Raw genomic sequence first — 14220 nt, forward strand, 5'->3', positions numbered from 1 at the left:
ATGTCATTTTAAACTGGAGAGGAATGCGGATATAGTCGGTAAAAAAGATCCACGTTTTAAGTACATTCCCCGTAGTAATTCGATTAGCTTTCCTCCTCTTTAAAACAGGCTAATAAAGTCTCATGTGATAATACTAAAGGCATTGTTGGCGTTTGTACAAGACCCGACTCTCACCACAAAGAAACCTGGATTTCTAAGAAGTATCGGAACTTTAGTTTTACGAGCACATTTGTTCTGGATTCCTCCGAAATATTTTAGGAAGCATGCATGCCCCACAGTCAATTTAACCGGCTTTTGCTATGAAATAAAATGCGTAAAAATTCGACAAATTGCCACATAAAAAGAGGTGCGCAAATTGGAGATGCATCACAGACTGCCACTCACAACTGTTATGTTTGTTTCATATAAAAAAAAGAATTTAGAACTTAAGAAGCATTTAGTGCCTGGTTAAAAAAAAAAAAAAAAAATCAGTAATTGCACATTTTTTTGTGCGATTGCCACATCGGAATCTGACCCTTCCAATATTCAGGGCACACGACACGGTGCCGAGGGCAAAGAAAACGTTTCATCTGCTGCATTCACTATGGCAAAATTTAGACAAATAAGTAGAATTAAATATCAAACTAATAAAAATGGCCAAACCAGAAATTGGAGGTTCCCACACGTTAATGAATTCATACAGATCTGGATGTGAGAATGGCCCAGAACTGCACATCGACACCGACAGCTTTTTGTGACATTGTCAATAAAAAAATATATACATTTTGTAAGTAGGAATTGGAAGGGAAGTATTCTTTATAACATATAGCGCTACGTTCTTGGACGCGGTCTCTTGGGAAGATGGTTTTTGGTGTGTTTAGATCCGTTCTGGTTGTTCTATGATTCTTTTAGTATATAAATACGCGCTCATCTAATTCTGGATATCCAGAGCAAATAGCCAACGCTTTTCCCTTTTAAACATCAGAGCAACCGAGGTCCTAAGGATGGTTGGCGGTTAAAAGGAAAAATGTTGGACGGGTAAAAAGGATACTTCCTGTGGTGGAGGGAATAAAAACACAACATCATTTAAAAATACACGCTTTACTAGAGGGCAAAAAAGTTACAGCGCCCTCTAGTAAATATCCTACCATCGCTGATCATTATAATCTGGTCCCATGGAAAGTCTTTATTTTAAGCCCACAAGTGCGCATCATTTTTTTACTCTCTCAGTTTCTCTTTTGGAATAAATCCAAGAGCGTGTTGGCCATGGCGGTCTCTATTTTTGTTTAAATACCCCCTACTTCTCACATACAGGCGCAATTACTATGAACCGAATGAAAATGTTACGGCATGGTGGGCATTCTGCGACACTGTTTATGCGTATTACTATTTGTAAATACACAAACTGTCCGCAAAGTCAAAATAATGAAAACAGAAGATTGTGAGTTATCTAAATGATTTTATTAGTGGTTATTATTAAAAAAAAAAAAAAAAAAAAAAAAAAGTACATTACGCCTTACAGCAAAGAGCTAAATGAATCCGATGGCCAATGATGGCATTATCAGGGCAAAATGTGGCATTACAATGTCTGTATGCGATACGAGGTCACAGCCTGAATGTAGATGATTAACTAACGGTAGTGTCTAAGTCCCTTTAAAATGCCAAAACGCAAGGTTTAGCTAAACAATGGCTACTAATGGTTAACAACATGTGTAGTAATGTGTTACAGCGGTGGGATTTCTGAAGAAACGTTAGAATTAACCTTTTCCCCGATGGAGAGAAGGAGGGACACATCTTCTCATAACGCATCGCTTCCTCCTCTGCACTCAACTAGTTAAATGGCCGCTGAATACTCTCTAGGGGACAAGAAAGGGTTAAGGGGCAGCAAAGAGACTTGTTTGTAGAGGGAACGCCGGGTGTCCCCCGAGCCTTTAATGGGAGGAAATGCAGAGACAGATAGAATGAACGCAAATTTGGGGAAGAGCACCAATGATTTAAATTCCTGCAGCGCTTATTATTTCAATCACTAACAGGAAATTATTCATTTATGTGAGCATTTCCGGGACTCGCCAGAAAAAAAGCCCTTTCCTACCAAAACAGAATGCGCAACTTGGGTACATTTAATGCTTCTAATCCCTGTCACCGTCAGAAAGGGGCAATTGTGTGCGTTATGATCATAATATTAGGTTTCCTCCTGTGATAAAACCGACACAGGCAACGGCTGCATTTAAATATAGATTATTAAAATTCGCCAAGATGTGGAAGTCCAGACATATTTACAAAAGACTAACAAGCTGGAAGAATGTCGTTTTACGGGCTATATATGTACTTGGATATCAATAATTCCCCTTTGTTCCCAAATTTGCAGTTTTGGAATAAGCTTTATTCGTTTATTAGCCAAATCCCAGAGCGTGTTAGCCATTTTACCTTACGTTTTATATGTGGCACAGGTTTATTAATGTATGCTGGAATACAATGGTCCAAAATGTTTAATTATTTACAAATTAAGCAACGGCATGTATGCATACTTTACGTTACTTGCCTACAGTAGGGCCGGGAACTGGGGGGGGGGGGATGAAGGGAACCAATTCTACTCAGTTTGCCCTGTAATTTTTGGAGGTCCTCTACGGGACGTTCCATTAGTGTCTGCCCCAGAGATCTCTGAAGTTTGGGGATAACATTAAAGGTTGTAACAGTGACATTTTTGCTGCCAGGTAAACAATGCGAGATCCACACCAAGGAGCGATGAATAAAGGCAGAGATGAGCCTTCCAGGAGTAGCAAAGAGCAAGTGGGGTTAGCCCAGGCTGTGAAAGAATATTTTACCTAAGATATACTCTTAGCCCTGCGGGTCAGGGGATAGGAAAGTTTGGGGAGGAATTCAAACAAGGGATGGTTTATATGAAGAGGCCGTTTGGCAGAGAGAAAAAATATGGGGGAGGGAGAGATGTAAAAAGGAAAAAGACAGGGATGAGGATGGAGAGGCACTCAAAGAGTTGGGAAAGACAGAGGGGAGAGAGGAAGGAGGGTGGGAAGAACGCAGAAATGTCAAATTAAAAAAGAGAAAGGCTACTTAACACTGTCCAGACAGAAAAAAAACCCAACAATAATAATAATAATAATAATAAACACTTGACCACAAATCCCCAGAGAGAGAGAGAGAGAGAGAATGGAAAAAAAGAAAACAGACTGGAGGGGAATGTGACAAAAAACAGAGAGAGGGAGATAGAGAGATGGTTTGAAACAACAAACGCGGGTAAATACATAACATGAGGACTCTGAAAACAGAGTAACAGTATCAAGAGGAACTTAACACAGCTGCAGTTTGTAAAAGGATTGTGTTTTGTGGGATACCTGCTGTCAATCAGTTATGAGTTTCTAATACATTTTAAAGTGTAGAAAGCTAGAAGGTCGACATTATATAATATCCAGGTTCAGCCCTTCCAGCTGTCTTCAATATGTATGTTTTCACACCAATTTCCCCAGGTCCGCTGGGCTTTACCGCTTCTAGCACAATCTCTTCTGATTCCGGTAATGCGCTAGTCCCCCTCTTATTAAAGGGCCAGTTTTGTGCAGATAGTATTTAGAGGTGTTAAACGTCTGCTCTGTTACAGAGACAGGACAATACAGATCCGTTCTGCAAATATTCCCGGCAGGCCCGCTACTCTCTGCATCGGGGCTGACCAGCAGAGATCTATTTGGCAGACGAGTGATACATTATGGGTACAACACCCTCTGCTATATACTTTAGGGAATCCTGTCTGGAAGTCATATTGCGTTTGACCGAAGGTACCCCATCAGCAGATCTTTAGAAGACATGGAGATGGGTTGAGATAGCTGAATAGAGAGGTGTCTCAGGGTGGTGGCAGGCAGGCGGCGTGGATAAAGCTGCTACACCACCTCTTTGAGAAACCCCTGCATTGGTATGAATAGTATTACTATTACTGTACTTTATTGATGAAGAACCAACATACCTCTCATGCTCTGAGCTGTGGGTCCTACAAACCATGGTAGCAGCAGCAGAAACAGCAAGTAGATCAAGGAAAGGAGGTTGTATCGGAAGACGCATGCTGCAAGTGGGGGGAAAAAAAAGACAATTGAGAACAATTGAGAACAAGTGGGGCATATGATGCCACTTTATCTCCATTTCCAATGCATTTCTATTAAATAAGTAGCAAAATGATAAATTGGCTGCAAGAATAGTAAAGAAAACATTACAATGTCAAGTTCAAAGTATACCTGCTATCTAAATGGCTTTTAATAGAGCAGATCAGTTGCATCACATGGTGCAAATGGATAAGCTCAATAAACAAATGTAATGTTTTTTACAAAATTGGAATAAAATGCATTGTATGTGTATCAGAAAACCAGCTTTTGTGCATAACATGGAACAGGCACAGTAAATCCCTATCCTCACTAGCTTTGGTATTTTGTTGACGAGCTATACCATTTTAACAAAATCCAGCATTATGCGCAGCAAAATCTGTATAACTAATCACTTTCCAGACCAAATCATGTCTTTCTCCTCCTTCTAATCAGCTTCTTTCTAAGAACTGAAACTCACCCTAAATAAAAAAAAAACATATAATGGGGCTTATTCAGAGGTGCGTTATAACAGTATCAGACTGGTGAGAACACATCCATGTGGAACCTATAGACGGTAGAATTCCATCATGCAGGACTAATAGAATAATGCCCCTGGGTGATCTCAAAATCACTGTTGAGGAAATACCCCAAAGACATTATTGCTATAGGATCACCTGTGTTGATGCAAGGATTTCTAGTACTGTGTGAGAGTGAGAGAGAACAAAAGCAACATCAACATCTGCACTCCCAGATATTCCCAGATAATGATAACCTGAAATTATACCGTAGGCTGCAACAATTCATTTCTAATTAATTTGTGTTTCACTGTAATTCAGATAATGTGGATAAATGATTTTTATCTCCATATCAGCCATTGCCGCCCATAAAGCAACTGTGATGACAGGAGGGACGTGGTTTGGGGAGGGCAGGACCGGGGTACAGGGAAAAATAATGTGAAATCCCTGGTGATGGATTAGCGAGGTCCTGCGAGGAAATGATACGAATGAGTCAGAGGAAACGGCACGGTGGAGGTGGCCGGGGGGGGGAAAAGGGGCCGTTATTACACAGCTTGGACTTTTTAAAGAAAATTACCTATAATAAACCCAAAGGAGCTGCCAGGTCGTCGGAGACATATGCAGGCATAGTGACCGAGATCGCAGCTTCTGCTTTTAAGCCCCAGAGTCTGCGAAAAGCAAATCACTCGGCATTAACCCTGTTTATGTATTTGAGAATAGATCTCTGAGCAGGGTTGGAAACCATAAGTATAATATAGGCTATAAAAATCTAACGGAAAATGCGATATAGAAGACGTTCTAATCGGAGGGTAACCATCTGCTTTAGCGTTTATCTTTTTTTTTTTTTTTTAAGGGTCTGATGTGAAGTTGCCGCCATGCGCCCACCCGGGGCTGTCGGAACAGTCAGGAAGAGGAAGTATAGATCCGGTTTTCTCATTTCTTTTCCAATGAAAAAGTTTCACGGGGCTGCCCGGCCCGTGCTATTTAAATATATATTTTGCAGCGCAACTCTTTTTAGTTGTATTCATGATACTGAATGCACAGAGCAGGTTTACATGAGCAAACAGAAGTAGAGACATGTATAAATAAAATCACACCTATTTCTGAAAGGGAGTACATTGTGTAGGTGCGTGCGTGCCAGAGATATAATAATATATAAACACGCATATGTGTGTACGCGGCCCTGTGCGGATAGTCGGCTCTCGGCTGACCTCGGCTTCTCAGCTGTCGATGGCTGACGTTGTCACTCAGCGCGTCCAGAGCTGCCAAAGATGGTTCAGCCGCAGATGGTTTGGGGTCGACGCGGCTGCCAACGCCTGGCTCACAGAATACATTCAGAGGGCTCAAAGTCTTTGTTGTCATGCACTGGACTCAGAACCATCAGCGATACCATCGCCCTACCGGTGAAAACTACCCATCGTACGGCTGTACTGCTTAACAAACATGGGCTGCAGTACACCTATACTAAAGCATCAAGTTTCTGTCGCCTCCTCTGCTGAATTCATTTATCTTGTAACTAAATACCACACGATAAACATTATTCGTTTTACGTCAAACAGTTCCCAACAATAATTAAGTAACATGTTGCCTCTTTAAAAATCTTCCAGGAATGCTTAATCGTCGTGTGACACAAAAGAGGGCAGTGATAGGTTGTTGCCATAGAACCTGAAAAGGCTCCTTGGAAATTCCTGTTTTATGGGATTAAGCCTTCAGATGAAAGAATCGCAGTTTATTTACCTAAAGAACTAGACGGTGAACGTAATCATTTGTCTCAGTGGAACAGCACCTTTAATACAACAGATGAGGCTACGCGGTGCTCGCTTCTATGAAGGCTTTTCATTAAATGTTTCCTTATAAGAAACAGTTAACGGAAAAACAATGCTTTTTGCGAGTCTGAAAAAAAGCACCCTTTTCCTGTGTATATTTTTAGTAAATTTGATGTTTTAAAAGAGGTTGCTCTTAGAGCGACCTCACGCCGATCCACACTCTCCTTTGTTTCAATCGTGCAAATAATACAAAATATTTACAACAGTGTTTTGTTTGTCTTTTGTACCAAGTATTGTTGTAATTAAGGATGTTGTTACTAGGAATGTTGTATGACCTATTTGATACTTTTTAAATCATAAAATCAAAGCAAAAGTGGGGAGACGAGGAGCCCCTTTTTGGACAGCAATATTTGGCGCTGTTACGATGAATGTGTATCTCCAAATAAATACTTGGAATGAAAGCAGAACAGAAGCTATTATACCGGCGATACATGCAATTATTTATAAAGGAACTGCAAAAAGTCACCTAAAGTAAAGTCACGGGACCCCAAACACCCAAATAAACTATAAAAAGCACATCTCCAGCACAAAATATAGGGGCAGCCCCCCCCCCCCCGCCTCCAGACACTGCTCTATTGTATAGATATATAGTGTGTGATGGCGTTGGGCAGGAAGATGGAAAATTCCCATACCCTGCTGCTCAGTGTGCACAGATTGCGGGGCCCCCTCCACAACAAAACCCAAACGACGGGGGGGAACCCACGGGGTCTGCGCTACCAATAACTCTGTAACATGGGAGACCGTGTCGGTATATACTTAATGATTTGGAGAGGCTTCGAAGAGATGCGTAACAGTTACATGGAACTTTACGGCAGACAGAAGAGAAGCCGGCTATCGGGTTGATCATTTCCCCGGCGTCTCTCTGCACCAAGAATCCCCTGCTTTCTCCCAAATCCGGGAGCAGCGCACATAGTTCACGTTTCTTTGGCATGTTATTTCATATCTGATCCCTTTTTTATTTAAGATTAATAATTACAGATTATTTATAGTCTGAGACTCTTGCACGGGCACCTAGGTTTGCGTGCTTCTTGACGAAACCAATGAGAACATTACATTTTCTACATATCTCCTCTTACAGTTTGCAGAAAAATAAAAGAAAATGAATATATCACACCATATATCTATATATATAGGGGTGGAAAAGCCAGTGTCCCCTTGGGAGAGACCCGCAGGCCACTCCACACGGACAGGGACACACAGCAGGCGACCGATCGCTTGCCTACGTGGAAGACTAAAGAGAAATCCTTATTGGCGACACACTGCCGAGGGTGCGCCTGCGCTGAACGTGTTAAAGTGCTTTCCTGGCAGCTCGTAGCTTCGGTAATAAGATTAACAGCAAAGGCGACCCCCTTGCCAAGACGTGGGACGCTGGACACGCATCAGCAGCTAGAAGACATCGTGCTGGTGTGAGTGTAACTTCCTCGGGAGCCCAGGGCCCCCCCGCCCAGGGCCATTGTGCACTTTGCGGGCAGCTCCTACGACCCCGGCTTGTGTTCTGCTCTGGGCAGCACACCCTTAATGGCAAATTCAGCTGGCTTGATTGCTGGGAAGCGTTGAACGACGAGGATATACAACAATGCGACTTGAAACAGCTGGAGGCAAGCTTAGTATGGCCACCGAATAGGAGAGACATGCTAAGAAAATGAGAAGAGGGAGACAGCAGGACAGCGAGACATTCTAATTGGCTTAGAGATGTTCTGTAAACAAGACAGAGACCCCGACCGGACCCTCTAAGAGACAAAGCATCTGAAGGCACCTGGCTAAAAGAAGTGAAAATATTAATATAGATGTATGGCTTCGGTCTTAGATGAGATCCATGTGGATATACAGAATGCCTCTTATCGGGTGGTGCGGATGAAGACTGGCGTCTGGGGGGAGTTGCAGGTGAAGGAAAGATCTGGGTAAAAGAGTCAGCGAAGCTGCCAGGAAATTCAAAAGGAAACAACAAGTCCTGAGCCACAGAAAAACCATGGACACCCAGCGAGAGGAGGGTGTCGGGATACAGATCAGGGAGGGCACTCGGCAAGCTGTACCTTCCCGTGCTGGAGCCACAAAGCTCTCCTTGGCACGTAGGTCTGAGATATTTCTCCTGGGGCAAATGGAGGTGCTAAATGCCCCATAGCCACGCTAAATTGCAGCTCCACCCCGTGCAGGTACAAAACTTTTCTTGGCTGCAGGATTTATTTATTAGTAGGAACGCGCACACTGAAACACGAGAGCCACACGATATTGTGTTACAAGTGTTGGCTTTGCCATAAGAACACAACTTCTCTCACCCAATTACTTGCGAGTGGAGGGAGTGAGCTCGCAAACAGATTAAGTGGCCTTCAGATTCCCGAGCAAACGTTTCCGCAAACGGATCAGTCCGATGGCACAAAACGTATCCAGCGCCTCGTGTGTCGATGTCATTGTGCCGCGGGGAATGGGATCCCCTGTCTGTGGGAAGCAGTGTAGACACAGACGCTATAACACGCTGCAAACAGTGCGACACAATACAACGTTGCTAATCCCACCAGTGTCACTCGGCACAAAGCGCTGGCTCCGCTCATATGCCCCCCCGCCCGGCGTATGTACCCCCAGAGAAGCCGGACAGATCTCTATAAATGATCACTGCCGATCCGCTCTGCATTGTCCGACACACATTCTTACGCAACACTTTACACACACAGACACACATGTGATGTAATGCTCCCAGATTATTCTCCCCATTCTGTTCCATCAGGAGGGTTATTGTGTCACATTAACTGACCCTGGAGCTGTATGTTCATAAGCTCAGCTTCCCGACTTCACAATGCATTATAGAGGCCCAGCCTTGTAAGGTTCTCCTGCAAGAACGGCTGAGCGAGCCCCGTGTAATGAATAGTTCAATCTGAAAGGCGACGTTCAAGAAAATACATACATTAATAAAGGGCAGAAGCAGCTCCCTGGGGTTGGCCATTCACAGTTGATGACTGTGGGTGAAACTGCAGCTCTCCTGCGTTAGAGAATAACCTCTAGCGTTGACCACACAGAGCACACGATGAACAGTCCTAGGCCCTGTCTCGGCGAACACAATGCACAATCATGAGACTTGCCTCTGAAGATACACAGAACGCAGTCAGATGTCTCTGAATACCTGGTTTTAGGCTGTGACGGCCTCAAATTGTCTTAATGCCAAAATATGAGAATAGCAGCTGATCAGCGGATAATCTCTAACAAAAATGAGGGCTTAAAACCACACAAAAAAGAAAATGCACGCATATTTCTTTTAAAATGCCCCATAGCTGCAGGCTCTCTGAAGACCTCTTCTTTAACAAACACAAAAGGTGGTCTTTACTATACAAGGAGCACCTGAGGACCCCCTAAACATCCTAATAATGTTCATCCACCAGGGAACAATGGGACAAACATGAATTGTACCTACTTTGCATGAAAAAAACCCCTAAAACAATGCCTTCAGTTATTACATGGTGTACCCTTCTGGCAACAAAGTATTTATACAAGGTGATCAAACATGAAGTGCTTCCGTAGAGTTCCCACGCAGAGATAAGGTTCTTTCTACCTCATATAGTGCGATTTGTTTTTGTTACTGTGATGTATCTTGTGTCATGCCCAGCGTTGACACTTTTATCTCGTGTAAACACGCGCTATATGGCCAGAGAAAGCCTGGCTTTTGGGCAAACACTAACAGCTGCCACGAGCCCTGTGTCCATGGAGGTGACGGTCCATTTGTGAAATGTGTGCGAGGAAAAGAAAGTGTCGGGCCAGGGGGGGGGGGGGGGGGGAGTGGGGCATTTCTGCTAAACACGCGTGTGCCAGAAAATCATAACGTGGCTAAAATTATTATTAGAAAGATACATCTACGAAGTGGATCTCTGACCAGGGCAGACTAAGTCCAGTCATGAATTAGAAGCCACAAGACAACAAAGTTGAAGACTTCGTTGTCTTGTTTGTTGAGTTATGATGTCATATGATGGATGACACAATCATTAAAAAAAGGTTACCTGGATTCTGCAATTTCTCCCAATCTGAGCCTCATACACTAAACAACTAAATGGAATTATATATACTTGCATCTTGTTAGGGATATTAATGAGAAAAAAAAAGGCAAAACCAATATTTTATCACTTACACGGAGTTCCGACGCTTTTAATTACTGTAGGATCACATCCACAATATGAACTTAAAGAAATATCCTATATTTTATCTCTGATCTTAAATCCTTAGATCACACCAAAACTTATAATTCAAAATGAGATATTATAACACTATTATATGTCTAAATTAGAGGCGCTAGACAGAAGGCGGCCGAGAATCTTTGTCATTCGATGACCTGGTGGCTGCTTCTGACTCGGTCTTCTTTCAATCTATATTGTGCAATGATACGGTACTAATTAGGCGCTAATTATGGGAAAGGAGCCCCCGTGTACAAAAAGAGGCAGTTATGAAATACGGTTAATATGTCAGTAGACATAACAGTGAGCGTTTGATTACACATTCCTAGGAAGCCGGCCGAAATGCTGAACTCTCACCGTAACGGCTTTTATCCAAATAATCAGAAATCTTCGTAAAGGCAGCAGAAAAAAAACCCCCCAGATTGTTAACCCAAGACTCTGCCCCCCTATATAGTAGGGAAGGCGACAGAGACAAATACAGAGCAGCATCTACTATGTCAGGGATCAAAAGGGCAAATCCATTGAAACATGGTGGAACTCTATGGACTTGCGCCTTTTTTAAAACTTGGTTCACTATCCTTCAATGTTACATCCCCTTTACAACTGCACTTTATAAAAATGTCTGGCATGTGAACAGCTTAAAGGTCTCTCTTCCAGTCTTCTTTCATCTCACTACATACAAACTACACGGATACTTGACCACTGCTGAGAAAGGAGCAACGTGCGTCCCAATCATCGCAAGGAATCCTACAGCGACACAGGACAGAAAGGCTTTTCTGTAAAGATGCCGGTATACATTGTTCTTGAGTAATGTTGTTAAAGCAAAGTTAAAAAGTAAAGCCTATGAGCGCCGGCCTTGCCTGTCTGAAGCCGTTAATACATTTTAAGTCTCACTGCTACACACGGGAAAGTTAATGAATGACATTAAATACTCGGGTGAGTTATTTCCGTGGAATGGAACTGGTCAGCCCCGAACCAGAATAACCCAGCTTTCTACAGAACCACTCCATGCACTGGAATCAGCGGGACCTCACGTTCTTCCCGATCAAATATCTTTGATAAAGGTAAGTAATGTGCAGTGCCAAATTCCACACCGGGGTCACTGGAGGTTATGCAGAAAAAAAAATGGTCTCCACTGTGACCATTGCATTGTTTCCTACGGTGACAAGACCACTTTGTAAATGTTATCCAATATATAACGCCCTAACAAAGGGTGATACAAAGATAGGCAGACCAAGTTTTTTTCTAGGAGCCAATAATAATAATAATAATCAGTAATCAACTCACAGCCTCAGTAATTCAACGTGCCAAGTTTTTAATCAGTCTGAAGGGAATCACAAAGTTAATTGAACTCCACAGGAATATAGATTTCTCAACTTCATGCCAAGCTGTATTAGGCAGGGAGCTGTGCCCATCAGTGTGTTTGAGCAAAGGCCATAACAATTATGGTCGCAGGGGATGCAACTGCAACCAGGCCCGCCACTCTAGAGCATAATTAATACCAGCAACTAGCGACATGCGGAGTGTAGAGATCATCCTATGACATCATATCCACTTCCTGCATGCTGGATCTGTCTGCACACAGCATGGAGGAAGAATGACACACACCACTCCTGCGGGTAAGTGGCGTGGGTAGGGGCACAAGCAGGCTGTTTAGGGGCACAGACAAGCTGTTTGGGGGCTAAGATGGCACAGACAAACTGGGAGCTAAGATGCACAGACAAACTGTTAGGGGGCTTAGATGGCACTCACAAGCTGCTTGGAGCAAAGCTGGCCCTGTGGGACATGTTGCTTGGTGAAGTTGGGGGATCCCAGGGCAATTAGTGCACCGGAGCCCTGTGGTTTCCCGTTACGCCCCTGTCTTTGAGTATCTTGATGAACAGCAAACTGTCTACGAGGACATTCTCCTGCAGGAATTTGTTATCTAAATCAGTAAAAATTGGGGTATTAATGATCTGAATGTTCATTTCACTCTGTATGTGCTTGTTTGAATCACGAGGAATTCACACATAGTCCTCTAACAGACGCAAACTTCAAGAAACGTTTAAGAAGTGACTCACCTCGGTTATTACAGAGTGCACTTCAAGCACAGAAAATACTTTTTACCCACTTCTAAATAGTATTCCTTACATGCCTGCTGATAGAAACCAGTCTCGTCTGATCTAAACAGATTTCCAGGAGGAGCAGATTAAAAGAAATCTGGCCCACAGTTTGGGGAAGACAAGATACAATTCGAGAGCGATATTAACATATCCATCCCGGCGATATAATATTCATTCAGCACCTCCTCTCATGAGAGGTAAAAGTCTGGCGTCCTTTTCACTGTATACGCGGATTTTTTACCGACACCGTATGTATATAGTTATCACAAACCTGGAAAGCTGTTTGTTGAGGCAGAACGGTCTTTGAACAAATCCCCAAAGTCCCTACCTCCGTTACCCAAACATCTCGTTTCTGTTCTTCTTGCCAAATCTTATCTCTTTCCATAAACATTTCCAACTCGGAGCGCATGAATATTTTAGAGAATAAAATATTAACTGTTTGACCTCATCCTCGCAAGATGAGCGAAACACGCTTCTTTCTAACCAAAGTGCTTTATAGGGCATGGTGTTATCATAGCTAGATATCATAATGCCGTTTGGGGTAACGTAACCCTGTATATTACATAAAATCCTTTGTGGTTTCTCTTTTTGTACTCCTTGGAATCAAGTTTTCTTACGTCACAAAGTTTTTAAATCTTATCTCCTCATGGCCACACAAAATCCCCTTCATCACTTCTGCTTTACAGCGTTTCAGAACTAGTATCCAACACCTTATTCTACAGGATTAGGATATCATCCAGCATCGGGTACATGAGACAATTGGGCCCACAAAAAACGGTAGAAGGTCCTATCGGAACATTTGCTTTAACAGTAGAATATATGACGTAAAAAATACTTATTTATAAATGTTACCAATTAGAAAGAAAAAATGTGCGTTCCATGACACCTTGTATCTGCCCTAAATACAAACTCTTACAATTCTTTCAGGTAAAGTCACTAAACGTTGAGTTGATCAGAGTCAACCCCAACAATGGGTATTCCCAAAAATACACTTGTCTGAGGTCTATGGAGTGCGTTTACTAAAGGTTTAGTTGGCCTAAGAAGATGAAGCTTCTTCTCAGGCCTATTAATCTGTGTGGTGGGAACAGCCATAGCCGCCATCCTCGCAGTAAACTCTCCCTTCCTCACACCCAGAGAGTCATATAAAGGCATTTTATTTTTTCAAGCAAATAGGAACATATCTGATTGAGAACATTAACCATGCAGATACAGACAGTTCCAATATTACAGTTCATTATATTCGTAATAATTGTTAGAAAAGAAACACACATGCCGGTGAAAGAAGGTTGAGGCGCACACTGATATGAGAAAGGTGTGATACGGAGTATGTGAGCAGAGGGTTAAAGCGAGACTGGCGGACGGCAGTTTCCTCGGTGCGAGCAGCGCTTTGACTCACATGGCTGAGTCAGACCCGACAAATCCTCACATTAAGGAATCCCATCTACCGAGTTCCTGGGACTTGCTAATGAGGCAGTATCGTTTCCTCTTATTGTATAAAATAGCGAGTGAATCATATCCACATGCCTCAAAAATAATAATGCCCCTAAAACACAACGTTC

General features: G+C 42.7%; 1 protein-coding gene across 1 annotated transcript in view; it reads right to left on the minus strand.

Moving 5' to 3' along the window:
• LOC149299142 (piezo-type mechanosensitive ion channel component 1-like) overlaps nucleotides 1-5941 on the minus strand; it is a 32613-nt gene extending 26672 nt beyond the window's left edge. Inside the window, 2 exon segments of the mRNA XM_089486623.1 lie at nucleotides 3953-4113; nucleotides 5757-5941. Of these exon segments, the coding sequence (XP_089342749.1) occupies nucleotides 3953-4113; nucleotides 5757-5941 (346 nt within the window).
• Between the last annotated feature and the right edge of the window lie 8279 nt (nucleotides 5942-14220).

Source organism: Sceloporus occidentalis, unplaced genomic scaffold, assembly GCF_023333645.1.
Source record: "Sceloporus occidentalis isolate IW3139 unplaced genomic scaffold, rSceOcc1.0.p SCAF_29, whole genome shotgun sequence".
Classification (NCBI taxonomy): domain Eukaryota; kingdom Metazoa; phylum Chordata; class Lepidosauria; order Squamata; family Phrynosomatidae; genus Sceloporus; species Sceloporus occidentalis.